Source organism: Colius striatus, chromosome 23 (genome assembly GCF_028858725.1).
Source record: "Colius striatus isolate bColStr4 chromosome 23, bColStr4.1.hap1, whole genome shotgun sequence".
Lineage (NCBI taxonomy): Eukaryota > Metazoa > Chordata > Aves > Coliiformes > Coliidae > Colius > Colius striatus.
In genome coordinates, this window is record NC_084781.1 from 1,576,818 (window position 1) to 1,599,601 (window position 22,784).

General features: G+C 48.8%; 1 protein-coding gene across 3 annotated transcripts in view; it reads right to left on the reverse strand.

Annotated features, from left to right (window-relative positions):
• ARHGAP32 (Rho GTPase activating protein 32) overlaps positions 1 to 22,784 on the reverse strand; it is a 221,410-nt gene that overhangs the window by 39,747 nt on the left and 158,879 nt on the right. For all 3 annotated transcript variants that reach the window (XM_062014052.1, XM_062014049.1, XM_062014051.1), the window contains 2 exons: positions 22,367 to 22,444; positions 17,382 to 17,463 (listed from right to left, as the gene is read on the reverse strand). In XM_062014052.1, coding sequence (XP_061870036.1) covers positions 17,382 to 17,463; positions 22,367 to 22,444 — 160 coding nt within the window. The remainder of the gene's footprint in view (positions 1 to 17,381; positions 17,464 to 22,366; positions 22,445 to 22,784) is intronic.

The window sequence follows — 22,784 nt, forward strand, 5'->3', positions numbered from 1 at the left end:
GCACCCTCACCTCAGCTCAGCTCCCTCAGCTCAGCTCCCTCACCTCAGCTCAGCACCCTCACCTCACCTCAGCACCCTCACCTCAGCTGAGCACCCTCACCTCAGCTCAGCACCCTCACCTCAGCTCAGCTCCCTCACCTCACCTCAGCACCCTCACCTCACCTCAGCTCAGCTCCCTCACCTCAGCTCCCTCACCTCAGCAACCTCACCTCAGCTCAGCACCCTCACCTCAGCTCAGCTCCCTCACCTCAGCACCCTCACCTCAGCTCAGCTCCCTCACCTCAGCACCCTCACCTCAGCACCCTCACTTCAGCAACCTCACCTCAGCTCAGCACCCTGACCTCAGCACCCTCACCTCAACTCCCTCACCTCAGCACCCTCACTTCAGCAACCTCAGCTCAGCACCCTCACCTCAGCTCCCTCACCTCAGGAGGTTTCTCCTCCTGCTCCAGCAGAAGTTCCTGTGCCCCAGCTTGTGCCCATCACCCCTTGTCCTGTCACCAGCCACCACACAAAATAGCCTGTCCCCATCCTCTCAGCACCCACCTCTGGGTATTTATCAGCATTGAGAAGGGTTCCCCTCAGCCTTCTCTCCAGCCCCAGGTCCCGCAGCCTTTCCTCACAAGGAAGATGCTCCAGTGCCCTGAGCATCTTGGCAGCCCTGCACTGGCCTCTCTGCAGCACTTCCCTGTCCCTCTGCAGCTGGGGAGCCCACAACTGGCCACAGGACTCCAGCTGAGGCCTCAGCAGCTGTGGCAGAGCAGAGCAAAGGGGAGCAGAAGCTCCCTGGCCCTGCTGCCCACACTCTGCTGGATGCCCCCAGGCTGCCGTTGGCTTCTTGCCCACGAGCCCACGTTGCTGCTCAGGGGCAGTTTCTTCTCAGCCAGCACTGCCAGGTCCCTCTCCTGGAGCTGCTCTCCAGCAGGTCACCCCCAGCCTGTGCTGGCCCAGGGGGTTGTTCCTCCCCAGCTGCAGGACATCCACTGCTCTCCCCTCATCTACCCAGCTGTCATGCCAGTCCCCTTGACCCTTTTTCTCTCCTTGTTCCCTGCCACAACCTGCCTGGAGTGGTTCTGTGAGCCCAGTGCCAGGCACAGGCAGGCCCAGGCCCTGCGAGGGGCCACCGCCAGCCCCAGCCCTCCCCTGCCCACCAGCCCCCATCCCCAATGGCCCTTTCAACCTCGGTCAGGCAATGGCTTTTGGTCCCTCACTAGACAAAGGGCAGGGGGATCAATCAGAGAAGGAATGAAAAGCCAAACACAGCTCCATCTGGGGAATGTCAGGTCTCTGGTTTCTCTCCACATGACCCACGACCTCTCTCCAACCTCTGTTATCGGGATGGACCCGTGCTTGCCATCCTCTTCCAGTTTGTGGGCAAAGAACAGGGGGACAAAGAACAGGGCTGCACTCAAGTTTATCCACAGGTCTCTTGTTCCTTGCACAGGGTTAAACTGCACTCCCACACCTCCAAAACTACAGAGGTGCACAGCACTCAGAGCCAAAGCCCAGTTCCATGGAGGCTGCAGAGTTTAGGGGTACATCCATGCCAACATTGTCACTCACACTGCACACCCTGAAGGCCAAAACCCTCAAGCCTAAATCCTTTTAGCACCCTCATGCTTCTGGCTGTCTATCTCACACTATCTCCAAAAGGAAGGGAGAGATGTTGACAACACCTGGATGCTGCAATGGAAACACGTCCAAACCTGCAGACTGGACACAGGCTGGGCCACACACAGCAGAGCCTGCCTGCCCCTGAGCTCTGGGGACAATTCTGTTGATTGCTAAAGAAATTATGCCCCCTCCTAGTCAGAGTGGCTGTTAACCAGCACACCTAAGCTCCTCGCTTCAGGCAAGGCTGCAGTGCAGTTTATCCATCTCAGGAACTGCTGTCTCGCTAGATAAGTTGGAGAGCCTCAGGGTCAGAGGGATTCAAGAGGAATCTGCTTCTATTTATGCAGACATCTGGATGGTCAGGAGGGTAAAACTCGTTTCTTTTGGTGTTCAAGGTTTCTCCTTGTGCAGATGTGCTATTTTCAAAGTCATTTGGCTGACTCATATCTCCAAACAATGTTTGTTCTCCAGCTACTTGGTATTTATGACTGAACCTGTTTTGCTTGGACAACAACCATACTATCCCATTCCCTTTTCCCTTAGCAGCCAAGCCTGACTCCTAAATCCCATCCTAACTGTGCTTATGTATGATTCTCAACACAAAATCTTCCTCCTGACACCAGCTCACCATTTCTTCCTCACAAACCCACTGGTGAGAGCTGGTGACGTCCCAACCCAAACAGAATGAATGCATCAGAAGGAATGTTACCACCAACAGACCTGCAAAATGCCCCCACAGCAACTCCAAACAGGACAGAGGACTGCAGAGCAGTAACACAACCAGCTACACCAGACTATGTTCTGTTCTTGCTAAGCAGAGGAAGGCTGTAACAGCTGTGTCACCACCAATCCTGAGCTCCCCCCCTGCAGAATTACCTTTGAACAGGATTGCTCTGAGGATCAGAGGTGCCTGAGGAGGTATTTTACTGCAATGGCACACCTTTCCCTCACCTGCACTTTTGCTTCCTGTAAAGAACAATCCTTAAGGCATGTTACAAAAGCTTTTCTTTTAGGAATGAAACCTGAGCAGCCCCAGCTTGGGCTCTCCTGCACCTGGAAACAAGCAGCCTGTGTTTGGCACAGCGTGGCAGGGACATGCTGGAGTTTATGGGCTCTGTCCTACACAAACCTTTGCCCTCCACACTCTTTGGAGTGCCCTTTTGCTTCTTCTGCCTATTGGATGAGAAATAACAACCTTCACAAAGGGGAGGTGTCTCATTTGCTGCTCCTAATCTCTTTTGCCAGCCAATTTGAAGGAACAAAAGCAAGCAGAGGGACTGTTTACGTGCTCACCGGTGGCAGGGCAGCAGAGGAGGTAGATGACGCACGTCTGTCAGACCCAGAAAGCTCAGAGAATGTTATTAATATCCCCTGTAGCTTCTGCCACTTTTTGGGTCTGCAAATTTAAGCACTGCAGGAAGCTTCCAGCCATTATTAGGAGCTAAGGCAGCTCGTAGTTGTCAGTGCTGCTTCTTACTCAGCTACATAGACCCTGAAATCAAACACCCTGAAAAGATGCCTCCAAATAAACCAAACTTGTTTAAAACCCAAAGGGTTTGGGGGAGGAACTTGAGATTTTAGATGACAGCAGAGCAGGAGATTAAAACAAAACAGGACACCATGTAATAGAGCTTTGAAATGGGTTTGATTCCCAGGGCTGAGAGGAAGCAGGTTTGACACAAAGGTACCTCATTGCCAGAAAAATATCCCAGATATTCCATTTACTAAGGTAAAAATCAGAGTTAGGGATGATGGAACAGATGGGCAAGTGGGTAACAAGAGGCCTTTCAGCTGCTTTTCCTTTAACAAGTCCCTGTGAGAACAAGTGAAAAGAATTTGATGCAAGCTTCCTAGTGCAGTTAGAGGATTAAATGCTGAGGGAGAATGAGCAGGGCACTGACACAGCTTCTTAAGTGAAATCCAGCAGATGAAACTTCAGATCAGCAAAGTCTTCTCAGTTAATCACAGACAGAGGCTGATTCATGAGGCAAGTCCCAAAGGCCACAGCAATGGCAGTGGTTTGCAGCAGTTAAATTCAGTGCCAGGGAGAGGGGAAGAAGAAGAGGAGGGAGGAGATAGAGAGATGGAGGCAGAGAGGGGAGGAAGATTCATCCTTCCTCAGCTGCTGCTGTAGCATCTCTGGTGGAATCATGGCACAGATCTTGTCCAAGCAGTGGACAATCTGCCTTTCGATGCAGATCCTCCCAGAACCACACCAGAGCTGAGCCCAAGCCAAACATTATGGATTTGCCAGCAAATATTGTCCAGCTCCACTCCCTTTTAACATCAATTTACAGTTTCCAACAGACACTTTCTCGCAGATGTAGCAACACCACTGATCCCTGAGGGCATCAGTCACAGCCAGATGGAGTCAGAGCCCAGGCATTGCTCCTTTGCATGCACAGAGGTGATGCTGCAGCTGCTCAGGTTTTAACTGGAGATCTGAGATATGCAACTGGCATGAGCCCTTGATAAATCCACCTGCCAGTGCAAGGAGAGAGATCAGAGCTATATGCCATCAAGCTAAGGTTAAAGCTCCCTGAAAACACTTGAGAGCCCACTTTAATTTACAGAATGATTCAGAGGAAAAGGGAAAGCAGAACAAACTACTTTTTCCCATGATGTTGGAGCTCTTTGTGTAACTGCAGAGCTCTGCTCAAGCCAACTATTATTAGAGTTAAGTCCCATATTTTGACAGAGCTGGTGAGAAAGGAAAAAATACCTACTTTAAAAATAACACCACCACCACTCCCCCCCCAGTCTGGATCAGTGGAGAGCAGGCAGAGTGAGAAAGAAGCACAGAACATGTGAAAAGAAAGAGGGGCCTTATTAATAGCACATTGGTGCCTGCACTCAGACAAGTTTCACCCCTTTGCTTCACCAGTAGTCATCTCCTTTCAGTGGATTCAGCCTCTCAGAAGAGGTGAAGCATGCCAGGCCCAAACACCATGCATGTTCCCAGAAGAGAAACACTGATTCACCTCTTCCTTACCTACACAAGTGCACAGTTCTGTGTAATGAAGTCTGACGTGTACACACGTGGATCCATCCATCACACTTCTTCCTTTCCCTTCCCAGTTCACATTCTTCAGGAAATGAGGCTGAGAAGTGCCACAAAAGTGACCTGTCCAAATGCTACTTGAGGCTATTGTCCATGGGCTCAGCTGCTTTGGAAAGTCTCAGAGGCTGAGTGACCACACACACACAGAAACTGCTCTACAGGGAATACACAAGTTAATCTGTCTCCTCCTTCTGCCTGTGGTTTGGGTCTTTGATGCCCATGCTGGTGGTTTCCCCAGTGGGAATGATGCTGGTAGAAGATGCTTCTTGACTGGCACAGCTCTGCTGCTCCCCTTGACATGACCTAGGCTGGGGTTTGGGGGTAGGTTTTGGGGTGGCTTTATTTCTTTCTGGCAGACAAGCTGTGTCAGCTCTGGGTGGGATCTTTGCTGGAGACAGAGGCCTCATGCATTGATGCCCAGCACCTGTACAAAGATGCCACAGGGTCACCAGAGCAACCCCCTTCTTCACTCAGTCTGTGGTTGTGCAAACCATAGAATCATTTTGGTTGGAAAAGAGCTTGAAGCTGCTGCAGTCCCAGCCCTGCCCTCACCCTGCCCAGCCCTGACCCACAGCCTCAGCACCTCAGCTCCACGGCTTTGGGATCCCTCCAGGGCTGGGCACTGCCCCAGCTCCCTGGGCAGCCTGGCACAGGGCTGACACCCCTCTCAGGGAAACAGTTCTGCCTCAGCTCCAGCCTCAACCTCCCCTGGGGCAACCTGAGGGGGTTTCCTCTTGTTCTGTCATTACTGTGGAGCAGAGCCTGACCCTCATCTCCCTGCAGCCTCCTGTCAGGGAGCTGCAGAGAGTGCTGCTGGCTGCCCTCAGCCTCCTCTTCTCCAGGCTGAGCACCCCCATTCCCTCAGCCCCTTCCCAGCCCCTTGTGCTCCAGCCCCTTCCCCAGCTCTGGCCACGCTGCAGCCCCTCAGTGATGACCCAAGCAAGGTACAAGGCAAAGCTCATGTGCTGCATCTGATCCCTGCCAACTGCTTGCTCTGCACACGATTCCTGTTTCTGTAGTGCCAACAGCTCCCCTTCTGTGGGGCTGGGAGGGAGAAGAAAGCTGGGCTTGTAAGAGATGAGAAAACTCTCCCTTGTAGCTGAAGTAAATAAGGTGCCAAATAAACAGCAAAACCATTGTGGATCCTCCTCCTCCTCCTGGGCTTACAGAGCCTGCAGATGCTCTCCTGGTTTAGCCCAGACTTCTCTCCAGCTCTCCCCCCAAACTGTGGAGCCTCCTGCCCTGCCAAGCTTCCTCTGGCCCCTCCAGAAACAGCAGCAATACCCAAATTCCTTCTTTTCTGCCAAGAACCTAGGCCTCTTGAAGAAAATGTCAACCAAGTTACTCCCAAATCCCCACCAAGACGTTGTTTCCATAGCACCTGCTACAGAAATATCTGTGTGTTCAGCTTGCAAGTACTGCAAGGAACACAACCATGGGTGCTCAAAAGCACTGCATGCTTGCTTCTTACTGCTGCTGTCAGGAAGCAAAGGATTAAAGAAGGCCCTTCTGATGCTACATGTCCTTAGGAACTTACTCCAAGTTGTTGCTCATCTTTCACTTATGGGTTTGCCAAGATTTAGAGAGTTTAATTAGGTGGACAAGGAGAGTATTTCAGATTAGCCACAGAGGGTTCAATTTAAAAGCAAGTTGTGATGTTTGACACTTGTCCAAAGCTGTAAATCTACAAGTATGGGACAGTTCATCCCACTTTGGGACTCCCCAAACTGCTGTTCACTGGTGTCTGCATCCATATGTACCTGCAGCTTCTGAAATGGCCAAGCCAATAATCCTCAGGTGGTTTTTCATGCAGCTCTAGAGGAAAATGTACCAAAACCTTGCTCTTCTTGCACAATGGGATGTTTTAGAAGACAGTTCACAGCTTCAGCTGGACAAATGGAAATGCTGTGCCTCAGTGGGTGGCTCTGGGGGTTGCTGTAGCCCAGACACAGGGGCCTGCCTGGTTCTTTCTCCCAAACTGCTGCTGAAAAGGCAAACTGAAACACCCAGCTCAATGCTGCTTGGCTTGCTGAAGCAAAAATGCCACCTTAGCCAGATTCACTTCCCCAGCCAGAGCTGAAGGGAGGCTGTTTAGTACCCTGGGCAGGCTGCTGTTGGGATGCTCATACATACCTGTGCCCATTTGCCCAATGAACCTGCAATTCAGAGCTCCTGGCAGTATCTGTTCCTAGCAGCCAGGCTCTAGGGGAGCTGTTCTCTCCAACTCCTACTTTTCCAACAGATTTTATGGTGCAACTTTCAGAGGAGACCAGATGAACCCTGCATATAGCAGCATTTCCACAGATCAGCCCACAGTTCTCATCCCTTTCTAGTTGTGCCAAGAACAAAAGTGAAGGAAGAGCAAGGGGAAGTCACACTTGGAACAAAGGGAGAGAATGAGAAAGGAAGACTCCAAGGAAACAAGAAGCTGGCAGGAAAATGCAGCTGCACTTCTGATCTGCATTACAATCATGTACCTGGATTTAAAGACCTCTAAAGACACTAACCCTTGCAACAGCAGGTCTGACAGCTGTGCACAGTCACCACAGTCAACCATCTCCTCCTAAAAACAGGTAATTGCTGCAGCAATTCAGATTAAAGAAGCACTTGAGCAGAATTCACTGCACTGAAAGCAAGCAACTCATTGTAATTGTGGAGGACTCAAGCTTGGCATTGCTCTTGTATCCAAGATGCAAACTAGCAGCAAAGTAATACTGCTAAATTCTTGTTAATGCTTATTATAGGAGTCAAATAAAGCCTTAAAGCCTATTTAATACATAAATCAACCTTTGGTGACTTTAGAGGATGACAATGGAGATACAGGCAAGGACTTCAGCAGAGGCAGAGCTTCACACACACAGGCAACCACAAGGAGAGTTGCCATCAGCTGAAATACAGCAAGAAAAGCTGCCTGCCACTTACCAAGCACATGAAATCATTGAGCTGTACAGACATGAGGCTCATTAATAGCACAACCCAGAATGCCAGTGTTGGGGACAGCAGGACCTGAGCGAGCTCTGAGAGTATTTATTGGCATCACCTCAATATCAACTCTCACAGAACCTCAGAATGGTGAGGGTTGGAAGGGACCTCTAGAGATCATCCAGTCCAGAGCTCTAGAGATCATCCAGGTCCTGCTAAAGCAGGTTCCCCTCGAGCAGGGGGCACAGGAATGTGTCCAGGTGGGTTTGGAAACCTCCACACTCTCCCTGGGCAGCCTGGGCCAGGGCTCCCTCATAATTAACCCAACTCATGTCCCCCAAATAAGAGACTGGGATGATGTGTAGGAAAGGTCCAATGACCCTGCACATTGACTCCAATCTCAATGCAAAGGGACTAAGTGAAGCAGAGGGATACTCATGTTGTCTGAATACCTTGCAAGAAATACTCTGTGTGGGCTGTAAAGCCTTGATCCAGCCTGTTGGAGAACAAAACTTCAATCAGTCTCTCCTAAAACTCCACTTACATTGTCCTTTGGAGATCCAGGAAAACAAAAGTCCAGCTACAACTGCACAAAGTAAGTAACAGCTGAAATGTCTCTTGTCAAATGTCTTTCAATGACTGAAGATCAAACTGCCTAAGCACATAAAATGTACCAGACACTCATCTAAGTTCCTTATTTCCACTGGAACACTTTCATTTGACCCAATGCTCCTTCTGAAAAGCTACAGGGACGTTGTCATGACAATGACAACACTACACAGTTGTTTTGTGCTACCACTGTGCCACAGGGTACACATTTAGGGTCACTGATGATGCCATAAAACCAGAGTATTTAACCACATTGCTGTTCTCTCTTAGTCAAGCAAGTTCTTTCCTCCAGAACGTGGTCCAGCAGGGTTTGGCACACTCTTTGGATAGATCTGAGGCACAAACTGAAAGCCTTTGGAAAAGAACACCACTTTGGATGTAGTTGCAGTTGGGAAAGGGGGAGAGAAGCAGTTAATTTATGGTGCACAGACTAAGAGCCACGAGCACTGTTAAACAACACTCAAGATTTGGGCTCACTCACTTGAATTAAACCACTTGCAGGGAATTTGCCCATGAGAAGGTGGATTCTGACCCTCAGGCATTGGCTTTTCTAGCCATCAGGTATTAACACACAACCTCCCTCCCCTCCAACAGACTATTTCAACTACATCTAGGTTCTGTTAACCAAACCTAAGGGGTTAGTAAATGGTTATTGCTATCACACACAGTATTAGCCTTGGTTAGGACACTGAGAGACTGATTGTACATCATGGGCTCTACCTGAGCTCAGCTGGGACTGGTTCAGAGCATCTGTAAGACATGCAGAGCCTGGCTTTACACTATCCATCTCCAAATCTGCACATCATTAAGGTCAGGTGGGAAGAGGGCAGAAAGACAGGCAGAAGGCAAGAGAAAAGGACAAAGTTAAATGAAAACACCTCCTGCAGGAGACTCACAATTGTGTTTGTAGAGACAGCAGGTAGAGAAGCAGTGCTGTAGAGATGCATATTGCAGTGTTAGGCATTCATTCCCTGCTATGTTCTAGACCTCAGGTCTTAACTAGCAATGTCTGTGTGTAGAAAGAAGCCTGAGTGGTGTGCCAAGCTCCCAGATGAAGAGCAAAAGGGATGAGGTGAGGTGCAATAAACTGAGTAAACACCCAAAGCCCAAGGAAACTTGAGCTGCTGAGGATGAAGGTGGATGCTGCTGGTACCCCAACAGCTGGGCTTGTGTGAGCACAGTGTAAATCTCAACCCCAGTGCAAACACAGGTATTGTGTGCTCACATCACCCTAAACACAGCTCTCACAGTAAAAAGAGTTTGAAGTGTGCAGCAAAGAGATCTCAATTGAGGTTGGCAAGTGCTAGTGGGAGAATCAGTGAGTTTAAACATAGCTGCAACTTGCACAACAATGGCCTTTGGGATAGTTGGGGGCCTGAAGGTTTAAAGCTCATGTTCAGAGGCACCCTGTCCCAGTTCCAGAGACAGATTTCATCCCTTGCCTCTCTATTCAGATCTTATGTTATCTGGGGAAGCTGAGGGCCAAAAAAAAGACCTTCCCAGTGTCTAAGAAGTACTTCACAAGCCCAGAAAGAAACTCTTGACACCAGCCAAGTCTGCACAGGACCCCCAAAGCTCCCTTCCTAAACAACTGGTAAAAGACTTGCAGCCATCATCTTTGCTACACACAGCAATGTTAGAAATGAGAACCACCAGTGCAGACCTTGGAGGAGAAGCTCAGGCATGTGAGGGCTGTGGCACATGGTCTCTCTCGTGGTGCTCTGTGCAGCCACAGCCAAGTTTCTAGTCTCTGTTGCAATTACATGACTCACAAAGGGGACAGGGCTGTCAAAAGGAATGAACTTCACATGAGAAACAAGCAGAACTACTAATCAGCCTTCTACCTCTGAGCAGAAGCAGTCTAGCTGCTCTAGTGCTGGAATCTTCTCACAAACAGCTTAAAGAAAGAGAGGGGCTCTCAACACTCACCTCCCAGGCTGCATCAAGCAACCAGAAATCTGTCTCTTCTTTGGAGCCTTGTCAAAAAGGGCAAGAAACCCAACCCTGCCTTTGCCAGCTGGACTGCTGCTGTTCCTCAGCAGGAGCAGCATCTTGAAAGGGCTCATGTGTTCACAGAACTTCACTATCACAGAGTAAAAACCCAACAAGAATCACTTCTCCATCCCTGGATGTCCAAAGGAAACTAGTTGGATCTCACAAGCACTCACTGTTCTGTTGCTCTCACTCTTGATCAGGGGACACACTCATTGCAATCCATCTTGCCCAAAAAGCCTACCCCAGTTTAAGTATTGCCTGGGCCTTGCTGTTGGTTTGGGTATGTGCAGTGGAAGGAGCCTCACCACACATGCTCTCCATGAGCATAGCTGAAAGAGAAACCCTGTTCTCCCCTTCCTCTGCCCAGAGAGCATCTGAGAACGTGGCCACGTGCTCAGGAAGATGCTCACAAAGGTGAAACCTCGCACCAGAAACAACAAGTTTGCCATGAAACAACATGTTTCTCTTGGAGGAAGTCTTGTGGATAGGAACCTCATGTTTCCCAGGTTACAAGGGCAGCAAGTGCACAGCTTCTGTGCCTACAGGCATGTGCATGGGGAAAACAGAGACATATAGAATGTATCACCTGAATATATGTCTTATCTATCTACAGTATTTGCAATCCACTTGGAAGGCTCATTTCTCTCCACACAACATCCCTGGGAGAAACTGATGTTTGGCAATAAGACCTTTACTGTTTGAATCTATGGAAACAGGCTCCAGCTTTACCCAGAGCAGCTTCTTGCTGGGAGGGACAGTGGAGCCCTGGCAGGAGCTAAAAGAGAGCATGGCACAGCAAAGTGAGATTGCTCTGGGTGGGTAAAGCCAGTCCCACAAGAACCTGAGAGTTTGGGCACAAACAGCATTTTCTCATCATCAAAAACAACACCAAAAAAGAGGAATCTTTGCTTCTGGAGAGTTGCAGGTTGTAACAGGTTTGGAGAGCCACGTTTGATTCCTCTCCATCACCCACTTTTCAACACCCTGACCTTTGTATTTGGTTGCCTGGCACTTAATTGCTTTCAGGTACTGATTCAAAAATGATTCTATCACCTCCAAGAGAACTAGGAAGAGTTTGAACCAGCTTATTCTTTGCCTGCTGCATTGCTTTCTGTCCAAAGAGCTTTTCAAGAGGCACATTAGACTAAAGGTTTGGTTTCTTTTCCCTGGTTATCCTTCATAGCATCATTGCTTTGCATGTACAGAAGAAGAGAAACAAGAGAGAGACAGAGGAGACACAGAGAGAGGAGGAGAGAAAGAATGGAAGGGGAAAAAGGAACAAATGAAACCATACAAGGGGGAAAGTAGCTCCAGGATGCTGGTCGGGCTCCATGGGCAGGGGAGACTGGGAAGGTACCGTTAAAACAGAAGAAGGAGGGAAAAAACAAACAAAAAGAGCTGGTTAAAACATGCCCCCCATTGCCAGTGGGTTAATTTCATACAAAGCTCAGCTCAAAACAACACCACAGATCCAATCCATCAAGTTTTCCTCTCGAAATTGATTCAGAAACAAGAATTTCCCCACCCAAGTGTGTCCCAGCTCAAAAAAAGCCACCCAAAAGCCATTTGGCATGTTTGTACTTCCCTGCTGAGCAACCCAGGGAAGCCCAGGCTCTGTTTGCATTACCCCAAGCCTCTGCTCAGCTTGTGTTTATGGTTAAGCCCATGTTTAAGTACTTTGTTGAGTCAGAAATAGGGCTGGAAGAGGGAATATTTCGTTATCTAGATGGACAGTGCCAAGCACTTCCAGAAGAAAACAGCTCCCTGATGTGTCAGTTTGCAGTTGGGGTAACTGGGTTCCCTACACCTTTTGCATCCTCCACTTCTAAAGGTGCTCAGCTGCTTGATCTTGTTTGTCATTCCATGCAGAAAGAGGACAATCACCATCTCAGAGCTGTTTTCCAGCTCACCAAAGGTGTCCTTCTGAAAATCACTAATTGCAGAGAAGGCAGAGACGTGGCTCTTGCTGCCTCAACCCCAAGTGATGGGATTTTTGGATGGAGACAACACCAAGTCCAGGAAACAACCTGCTCACAGATCAGAGAAGCTGAAATCTGGGGTTTAAGCAAGTTGGTGTTGTCCAGAGCAGACTGAGTTTAGCTTTAAAGAGCTGTGTGTTGAATGCCCATGCTGGTTTGTTTACTCATAGCTAATGATGACATACATCTGATCTTTCCACCTTTCCTTTAGAGAAACAATGAGACATTAAGCACTCAGCAGCATCAAAAGGCTGTTGAGCCCAGGCATGTGCACAACACAAGTTGTATTCACATCTTCTCCTGTTTCCAATTAGGCATCAACCAGGCACCTTGCTGTGTGACCTGATGTAGGTGGCAGCTGCTGCTGCAGGGGGGTTGGGCTGGATGAGCTCTAAAGGTCCCTTCCAACCCCCACCATGCTGGGATTGTATGATTCAATGACCTCCTTGGGGTCCTGTTATGCTCACCAACAGCTCTAGAACAGGGAATGTAACTCAAGTTTGCATGGTGGCAGTTAAAACTCGTTCAGCACTGTATCAGAATCTTCAGGAGGTCAGAACATTCTGTGGAGTGCTCCCAGACCTGAATTTCAACCCTCCTCAGGTTCAGTGGATTACTTGCATTTGCCATGTTGACCTAGATTCATTTGTTACTTCTGTTTTAAAACAAGAAAGGGTTCCTTTACAACAGCTTGTGACTAACAAGTACCCTTTAATGTGCCCTACATTTACCTGTTACATCTGAATTAAAGGAATGGATGAGACAGGAGTTGGACAAACTTAGGCAGAGCTGCTGGGCTTATTCATTCCTTTGCCCTAAACTGGTGAGAATGAGCCCTGATGTTTCAAAAATGCAACAAATGGAAGGCAAGCATTGCCTTCCCACCCTTCATTTCTTCACCACAAGCCCTTGGTTACCTTTTTCCCTCCCATCTCACTGGGGTCTCTGCCATGGGGGTGAGCGAGCAGCTGTGTGGGGCTTCGTTGCTGGCTGGGTTTAAAGCACAAGAGCCCAATCTCCTCTTGCCACTGCTTTCTTCTGTGTGTCCCCACACTAACCAGATGTTCCCCACTCTAACCAGATGTTCCCCAGTAGAGACAACGTTTAGAAACCATGCAGCAATGGATCATGCCAAGTCAGATGATGGGAAGGGTTTGACACGTGGCACGATGCTGCTTGGTTAGCAAGAGCCATGGAACAGGTGGTGTGTAAGAGGTGAAGTAATGAGATGGGATTTTAAATAGATGGGACAACAAATATCCAGAATGGTGAGAAAGAATGGATGGGAACAGGCAGCAGGGAGATGCTGCTGTGGTGTTTGCTATGCTGAAACAGTGAGAGGGGACACTATGAACACACACACACAGAGTGTTGCCAGCAAAGACCAACCAGAGATGGACAGAGATGCATGAGAAGAGGAAACACCACCACAACCTACAAGCAATACACAAAGAAGGAGGAAAACAAACAGCTATTCACTTTCTTCTCTTCTAAGCAGCACAGTTCAAAAGACTCTCTTCTCACCAAATGCAACCTTCCATCCTCTGTCTCTAAAGGTCTGGGCTGCTTCCATCTTTTGTGGCACTGAGCTGTCAGGAAATGGGTCCCACTTCAGGATAATAATATAGCCTAAAGAGTTTCTCATTGGAGTATTGTGTCTGAGGAAGGGTACAGGAGGGATTAAAGCAAGTGCTGAAGACAACTGGGATGTGGTGAGCTTGCCCTGGATCTTTACAGTGCTTTTTACAGCAATAGAAACAGTCAGGACATTGGTTTGCACATCACCTGGGAAGAAGAAAAAGCATTTTCTGACAGCACTGAACACAAAAAGTGACAGTTTGTGTGCACACAGATACACACATCTCTGCTAGCATACCTACCCCTGGGCAGCATGTTGGGAGATGACAGCACTGACAAGCCAGACTTCATTGTCCAATGTGTTTCAGTGGTGACAGAGGCAAAACCAATATTCCTTCTCATTACTTTGCCTTTTCAGAATGTAATAAATGGCCATTTTTCCTCTATGGATCATTTTCTTTCGTTTCTCTCAGGCCATGGCTGCATGATCACAGAATCATGATCACAGGGGCTCCCCTCAGCCTTCTCTTCTCCAGCCCCAGGTCCCGCAGCCTTTCCTCACAGGAAGATGCTCCAGTGCCCTGAGCATCTTGGCAGCCCTGCACTGGCCTCTCTGCAGCACTTCCCTGTCCCTCTGCAGCTGGGGAGCCCACAACTGGCCACAGGACTCCAGCTGAGGCCTCAGCAGCTGTGGCAGAGCAGAGCAAAGGGGAGCAGAAGCTCCCTGGCCCTGCTGCCCACACTCTGCTGGATGCCCCCAGGCTGCCGTTGGCTTCTTGCCCACGAGCCCACGTTGCTGCTCAGGGGCAGTTTCTTCTCAGGCAGCACTGCCAGGTCCCTCTCCTGGAGCTGCTCTGCAGCAGGTCACCCCCAGCCTGTGCTGGCCCAGGGGGTTGTTCCTCCCCAGCTGCAGGACTCTGCCCTTGCCCTGGTTGAACCTCAGCAGCTCCCTCTGTGCCCAGCTCCCAGCCTGCCCAGCTCTCACTGCCTGGCAGCTCAGGCTCTGGGCAATCAGCCAGTGCTCCCAGTTTGGTGCCAGCAGGGAACTTGCTGAGGGTCCCTCTGTGCCCTCACCCAGGTGGTTGATGAAGATGTTGAACCAGACTGGCCCCAGAACCCATCCCTGTGCAACTCCACTGCCCACAGGCCTCACTCCATTCTGTGCCACTGATTCTGATCACTGGTGTCAGTGTGTACTTAGGCTCTACACACCATACTTTGATTAAGGAAAATACAGTTGGCATGTTGATCTTTTTGCCTCATCAAGCCCAAATCTAAGACTTCACTTTCACTCTAGATGAAATACCTTGGTAATGCCTGGACATGTTCCTGTGTGACCTGATCTGGGTGGGACTTGCTTTGGCAGGGGGTTGGACTGGATGATCCCTTCCAACCCCCACCATGCTGTGATTCTGTGAAAGGATAAAAGCTCCAAGTAGTTGCTTTTAGGAAAGTCTCTGTTCCTTGTCCTTGTTTTCTTCCCTGAGTTGAGTAGTTGAGCCTTTTGCCCAGAACCATCGTTGGCACTGAGCCCTCCCTGTCCTTGTCTCCATCCACAAGCCCTTGGTTACCTATGAGATGTGGGGCTATGGGGCTTGGGGTTTCATTGCTGGATAGGCTTAAACCATGAGAGCCCCATCTCCTCTTTCCCAGCAGTGCTACCTGAGCCTCTCAGGGTGCTCCAGCAGCCCCTTTCTGCCCTGTGCCACCTTCCTGGACCGAGCTGACAGGGCATTCAGTTGGGCAGCTGTGCAGTAACCCAGCCTGGGAAACTCCAACTCATTCCATCATCTTCTCACCCCTTCTGTTTCACACTTCAGTTTTCCCTCCAGGCAGACAGGTTCCTGGAGTTCTCCACATTCAAACTGCCTTAACTACAGCAACCTCCCTCCTCCCTGACTCCTTCCAGCTCCTGGCAAGTCACAACTGCTGTAGCAACCGAGATCCAGATCTCTGCCTCCAGCACACAACTGCTCCTTCCCCAAGGTGGAAAAAGCAGAAAGCATAAATGCTACAAAGAAATGGTATCATCAGTTCTAGGCACAAAGCATTTCAGAAACAGCTGCAGCAATCCTTACATCTGAAAACTCATCAGGGTTCTTCTGGAGCAAGTCTTTTGCCTTTAATTGCACACATCCAACAGCCATCAGGGAAGGTCAGCAGGGACAGCCTCATGACTTGGCACTATCTTTCAACTTCTTCTTCTTAATAGGACTTGAGCTTTTGCTGTCAGCTTCATAACAAACATTTCCCAGGACTGAAAGAGGGAATCCAACCCCTGGTGTATTGTTAAAAGCAAATAGAATCTATTAGTCTATGTAGCTTTGTTATCATTAAAGCATAGCCAGCCACTGCTCACTAGCAGCTCATTTAATTGCCACAGTTCACAATAAACACTTGCTTAGGATTGTATCTGGACTGTATTTCCATTCCAAGTTGCCCTTGTCTCAGTGTTGCTGTGCAGAGAAGTGACTTGAGCAGGGTATTTCAACATGAGCTTCAAACACCAAAGGGCAGAGAGTGGATTTCTGGATGCAACGCCTGGACCTGCCCATGACCTCTGCAACACTCCTTCCAGCCAGGAGCTTGACATGTTCCCAGGAATAACTAAGGCTGGACATACCAGTGGCTGAGAAAACTATTTCCCAGGAGCAGAGAGCTGAATGAAGTGCACTGAGAGCTGAGGGTGTTCATCCCTTTGCACCACTGAACCCAATGTTCTAAGCTGTTCCCTCAGTGAAGACAAGCTTTTGAATCACATCTATTTGCTTTAACCAGCTTTCCAGCTCAACTTGCTGCTTCTAAGATTGGTCAGCCATTCCAAACTGCTTCTCTTGATACAAAAGCAATCCAGGTCTATCTTTAGATACGTGTAGAGGCTCAAAAGCCAAGCAAAAGAATCAAGCACGAGCTTCAGCACCAGTCAGTTGAGCAGAGCTGGCAGTTTTGGCAGCACACCTAACTGCAGTCACTTCCAGGGCAGACGAAGATGACAGAAGCATCAGTTCCAAGGTCTCCTTTCCTATTTATTTCTCCTCTCCTCAGCAGGGTTTGGTATTGATTCCCCTCTATTTCACACAATAGCAAGCTGTCCAGAAGGCAGTAGGAAGTAGATGGAGTCGTATACCAAGAGCAGATGCAGTTAGGATTCGAGTTCTGTTGTAGCTGACTGTCTCCATCAATCCTCAAACAGAAAGAAGCTTCCAGTACCTAATTAACCTATTCCACCTGAGTCAGCACAAACAAGTTTGGGCTCACCTGAAAGAAACCAGCCCTAATAACAATCTCTGGACATCAAGAACTGGGATGTTAAGTGGAATCACTGGTTAACAGGCTAGAAGAAGCTATCTTCAACTCTTACAAGCTGGAAATCTTTCCAGACATGCAGGAGATGGTCATTGCTATGAGGTTACAAAACATTGCAGGTGAAAACCACTCAACAGTGGCAGCTGCTCAGAGAGAGGGAACCTGGGGATGATCGACATAGGAAGGACAAGACAGCACATCTAGGGGATGAGCAACACACAGAGGATGGCATGGGATGTATAAAGGAGATATGAAACGTGGACCACCAACAGCATCACTGTTTCATCTCAGTGCAGCATCAAACTTAAGGTACATACCTGGTTTTGGCACAGAATTGGTCACAGACTGAGGAACTTTGTCGTTAATGAGTTCAACACACTCGCTGGGAAAAAATCCAACCTGGAGGAAAACCAGCAAGAGAAGCAGAATATTGAATGCAGTCTGTAACATCTGATGTGTGCAACCAGCAACTGGTGAGTGTTTTCCTCCCATTCTCCTTGCCTGATGCTCTGTAACATAACCCAACAGAAAATGACCAGCAGAACATCTAGGTGGGAGCTGCTTCTGCAGAGGGGTTGGGCTGGAGGAGCTCTAAAGGTCCCTCCCAACCCCCACCATCCTGTGCTTCTGTGACAATGATGCAGCCAAATACTCTACAAACCAAAGAATTAGCTCTGTAACATACAGTTCCAAGGCTGTTTTATAAGCTTGGTACATAGGACAGAGATATTCAACCTGAAACACAGAGGGGAGAGGACAAGTGTGTAACATACCCTTAAATCTCAAGTGGAACCCGAGGGATGGACTTTGGTTGGGTTTCATGCACCTGGCTCCATGACATTTAGTGAAGAGAGCAAGTTTCAGCTCTTGGTTGAGGTATCCTTCCTACCATAGAATGGGAGGGGTTGGAAGGGACCTTTAGAGCTCATCCAGTCCAACCCCCCTGCAGAAGCAGCTCCACAACCAAGAAGAGGTCTTTCAGGGAATTTCTGCTTGTGCTGGTGTTGACAAGCTCCCTGATGTGAACTTACTGGTAATAGTTGCTGATGGTTTACATTTTCTGACTCATTGATTCTAACTTTCCTTGTGAGATTCCTCAAGAGATCATCCTCAGGGTCATAACCTCCAACTCGTGTCTCACTCTCACCCACTTGAAAGATGCTGCTTTTCCTCCTCCCATGGAATGTTTTCCATGGTTTTGTATAAATAAATGAGGTTAGTCCAACAGTTTCATCTCAACAGATGTAGCAAGGCCCTGTTAGAGCTTTGAGCCAGGATTAAAGGATTTGGCAAGGCACAGAAATTAACAGCAAGGGTAGGAAATATTTAGATAAGCACAAGGTCATCTAGAGGCTAAAATATCACTACACACCTTAAAGGAGGAATGCACAGGCTACTGTTGGGTGCAAACATTTCTGCAACAGCTACTGTGGCTTTTTGGGGGGTTTTTCTTCATTTGGATGCCAACAAGTGAGGCTTTAAGGGAAACTGTCAAAGTAATGGTCTAATTGCAGGGTAAGAGGAGGGAATTCACACCAATGAGAAAGCAGCAATGACATCAGTGACAATTGAAACATTATTTGAGGTGTTTTGATTGGGTTTGGGTCACTGAGGGCTGGGCAGGGTGAGGGGAGGGCTTGGACTGCAGCAGCTTCAAGGGCTTTCCCAACCCAAACAAAGCTTTGAAAGGCTCTTCCCTTTCCCATTCCCACCTGAGCCTGCAGGCAGCTGGATGCTGAATGTGCTGAGCCAATGTCACACAGAGTCCTGCAGTGAGAGGTGAGGCATCTCTGCTGCTCAGCTGCAGAAAGACCCTCACTCCCTTGCTTGCCTCTGCAAACCTGTGCAGAGTGGGTGTGTGCAGAGATGCAAACTCGTGGCAAACCACTTCAGGCATGATCTTGCCCAATCTGTCACTGCAGTTGGCACTGTTCTACACATGGCAGTGGCCATCTGGCTGAGAAATGCTGTCATGGGTGACATGTTGCTGGGCCCTGTCTCACAGGTGACATCCACTCACCAAACCACATGGTCACCACCCTCACTCAGCTCCTGAATCAAAGCACAGCAAGCAGAGATCAAACTTCAGCTTCTTGTTTAACAACCTGTGTTTCCAAAGTGACACAAGCTCCCCAAAGAGCCCTTCCCAGGTCATTTGGCCTCTGTTCACATCACATACACCTTATTGATGATCCAAACACCCACCCTGCCTCTGGTTGCACACCCTCCTGGGCTTTCTTTGCTGTGCACACACTCCTGGGCTTTATTTGGTGTCACCTAAAGAAACTATACCCAAAAGACAGAATGACTCACAACACCAAAAGGCAGTTGTGCATCAAAAAACAAAGGGCCTGTCCCTAAAGATTCAGCTGCCTGAAACACTGCTGCAAAAGACAAAGCATGAAGAAAATGAAGAGGAGAACAAAGAGGGCTGGAAGGCTGTTCATGTGGAGGTGGCTGTAATTTAGGGAAGTCTTACAGTGGAAGCAGTGACTCACTAAGGGCATTTGAAACAAGGCTGGAGGAAAAGAAATGTCTTCACAATCCTTTTATTTGAGTCAGAGCAAATGATAAGAAGCCTGGTGGGCTGGTTTGTTCTGCACAGGATTGTTCTGCACTCATTAGATGAGGTATTAGGAGAAAGGCAGCTGCACTGCATGAACAGTGTAAGCTGTGATAAAACCTGGTTCCTTTCCTAGCACAAAGCAAAATAGCCTGAGAAGGACCATGACAAAACCTGTCTCAGCATTTGCTCTTTGGTTCTCTTCCTTTTATCTGCTCCCAGAATCACAACCATCTGTCAAGGTGGTCTCTGCTGATTGATGTTGTTCATGGGGATGCCTGGAGCAGCAGATTGTTACCATGTTCTAGGTGACCCTGCTTCTGCAGGGGGGTTGGACTACATGACCTCTGAAGGTCCCTTCCAACCTCCCCATTCAATGATTGCATGTTTGCAATGGGTATTGTTCCTAAATGGGCACAGAATTGCCTATAAGAAATGCTTTTAAGGTTGCACAGCTTCATCAGTACTTGTTCAGATCACTGTAACAACGTTCCTCACTCAAGTATTCATCGAGTCCACCTCTGTACTGAACTGCTACTCCTCTCCAGGCCTGCTGGATCAACACCAGACATCCATTTGCATCTCTTCATTGCATCTCTTGGTGTTTCATGGCAAGGAAAAGCTCTGCTAAAGCTTTCAAAGACAAGAACTCAGAGGAAGAACACGCCTCCCTGCAAACCAGACCCGTGGCTGCCTGCAGAGAGCTCTTATGCAGCAAGAAGTGAGTTGGCAGAGCTTATGAACCTGCTGCTGCACACACAGCCTCTTGCCCTGCCCCAGCTGACAGGCAGCAACTCCCTCAAACACACCAACTTCATGTTCTGCATTTGGGCAAACCCATGTCCCCAGAGCTACTGAAACCCATTAGAGCTGCTGCAGTTCCACCAGCTTGGTGCAGTGGCCACAACCCTGTTCACACTGTGAAAGGCTCTTGCTTATAATTTAAGACACAAGGTTATTCCACCCTTAATTTTCTGTGAAGCCAAACTATGGTGCTGGATTTCTGCAGCTGCTCACATCTCTTGTGTCAGTAAACTGGGCACTGACACAAACTCCTTCTCAGGCCCTTTTCTTTATGCTGGAAAAGCACAACAGATCTCAGAGACAGAAGGCAGTGACAAACTGCAGAGCTCCTTTGCTTCTCCTGTCTTTAACCACCAGTGATGCTCTTCAGCTCTAGTCAGAGTTCCAGCCAGCCTGATGGCAAGCAGGGAGCTTGCACCCAATAATGGGATCTACCTCCTGCATGGGGAGAGCATACACTGGCAGTAAATCAGCTGTGGGCAAAGTGTCTGCTCTCTCTCACACATCACAGAGTAGTTTTGCTTTACTGATTCACTTGGAAGCTACATGTGGCACAGCCTGACCATTCCATGTGGAGTCATTCAATGGCTTTGGTCAGAAAAGCCCTTGAAGCTGCTGCAGTCCCAGCCCTGCCCTCACCCTGCCCAGCCCAGCACTGACCCACAGCCTCAGCACCTCATCTGTGTGGCTTTGGGATCCCTCCAGGGCTGGGCACTGCCCCAGCTCCCTGGGCAGCCTGGCACAGGGCTGACACCCCTCTCAGGGAAACAGTTCTGCCTCAGCTCCAGCCTCAACCTCCCCTGGGGCACCTTGAGCCCATTTTCTCTCATCCTGTCATTCATTAGTGAGAAGAGCCTGACCCCCAGCTCACTGCAGCCTCCTGTCAGGGAGCTGCAGAGAGTGCTCCTGTCTCCCCTCAGCCCCCTCTTCTCCAGACTGAACACCCCCATTCCCTCAGCTTCTCCCCACCACACTTGTGCTCCAGCCCCTTCCCCAGCTCCCAGAGCCCTTCTCTGGACACACTCCAGAGCCTCAATGTCTTTCTTGTAGCACTAAAGCATTTCATTACCTGTTAACAGTTGGGAAAACCCAGTTTTAGGGCTTCTAACATGAGAACAAAAGTCCAACAAAGACATACCAGAGTCCAAAACTAGAAGAAGAACAGTCAAGTTTGTTCAAGAAGCACCAGTGTGTTAACTCTAGAAGGAAGTTTCATTTAAGAGCAGGTATCATATGTCCACACTGCTGTGACTTCACAAATGAGCCACTATCTGAGCTCCCACATCTGATCTGAAGCCAACAAAAGCTGTATCTCACACATTCTGGGTAATCAGACAGAAATGTGTGTAACTAACACTCCATTCAGATGGGATTTGTGGTGTTTGGAGATCCAACTGCTCACAGCCCTGCTATTAATGACAGCAGAACCACGGGCTGGATGTGGCACAGAAAGGTCTGGCAGGGAAAATCTGAGGGACTTTGACACTTTCCAGGCCAAAACACACAAGTGTCTGGTCCATTCTGACCCTTTCCAGAGCAAACACATAATTCTACCTACTCAAAGGCAGCAGCTGCAGCATGAAAATGCCTCTTGCAAAGAGCTGAAACATCAGACTGCAGTGTGAGAAGGTAGAAGTCAGTTACCCCAAACTTCAGTGGGTTTGGGGGGTTGTTTGTAAACAGGGACACTTGAAAACTTACATTTCCTAATGAGAAAACCCTTCCTTGTAGAAGGAAAGTGGCATTTGCACACAAAAGCTTTGCTGCTTCATTCCCAGCTACCTTTAGGCCTAAATATCTTTGATGGCATTCACAGAGAGCAGTAGTATTGACACTACACAGCACATGCAGGCATGAAAGCACAGGTTAGTTGGGTGTCTTGTCCAAGTCACTGACAGCTCAAGTGACAGCAGCACCTCTGATGCTTGTGCTTACCTGAAAGCCATGCTTGCCTCTCCACCATGTGGTCAGCTCCTTGGGTGGCATGTCAATAACAGACACGATGTCTCCCACCTGCAGAAAGGTGGGACAGTATCAATCACAGCTTGCAATGTGCCCAGGAGGAAAGCACAGTCCACCAACTGCCTTCTGTTCAGCACTGCAAACAACCTGTCCCTTTGTAGCTCCCAAGTTGAGCAAGACATTCTTTTCTTGACTAGAAACTGAAGAGAGGAGGTGTGGTGTTCCAGCAAGGGGAAGGGGAATGCCCATGGACACCCATTCTCTGAGGCTTTGCTTGTTCCCCCTGCTCAAAGGGAGATCAGTGTTTAACCAAGACTAAATGTGGCTTGGTGGAAGATCAAGACCTGTGTGGCCTCTGTAACAAGGCAGGGCAGAGCAGCAGGGGCACAAC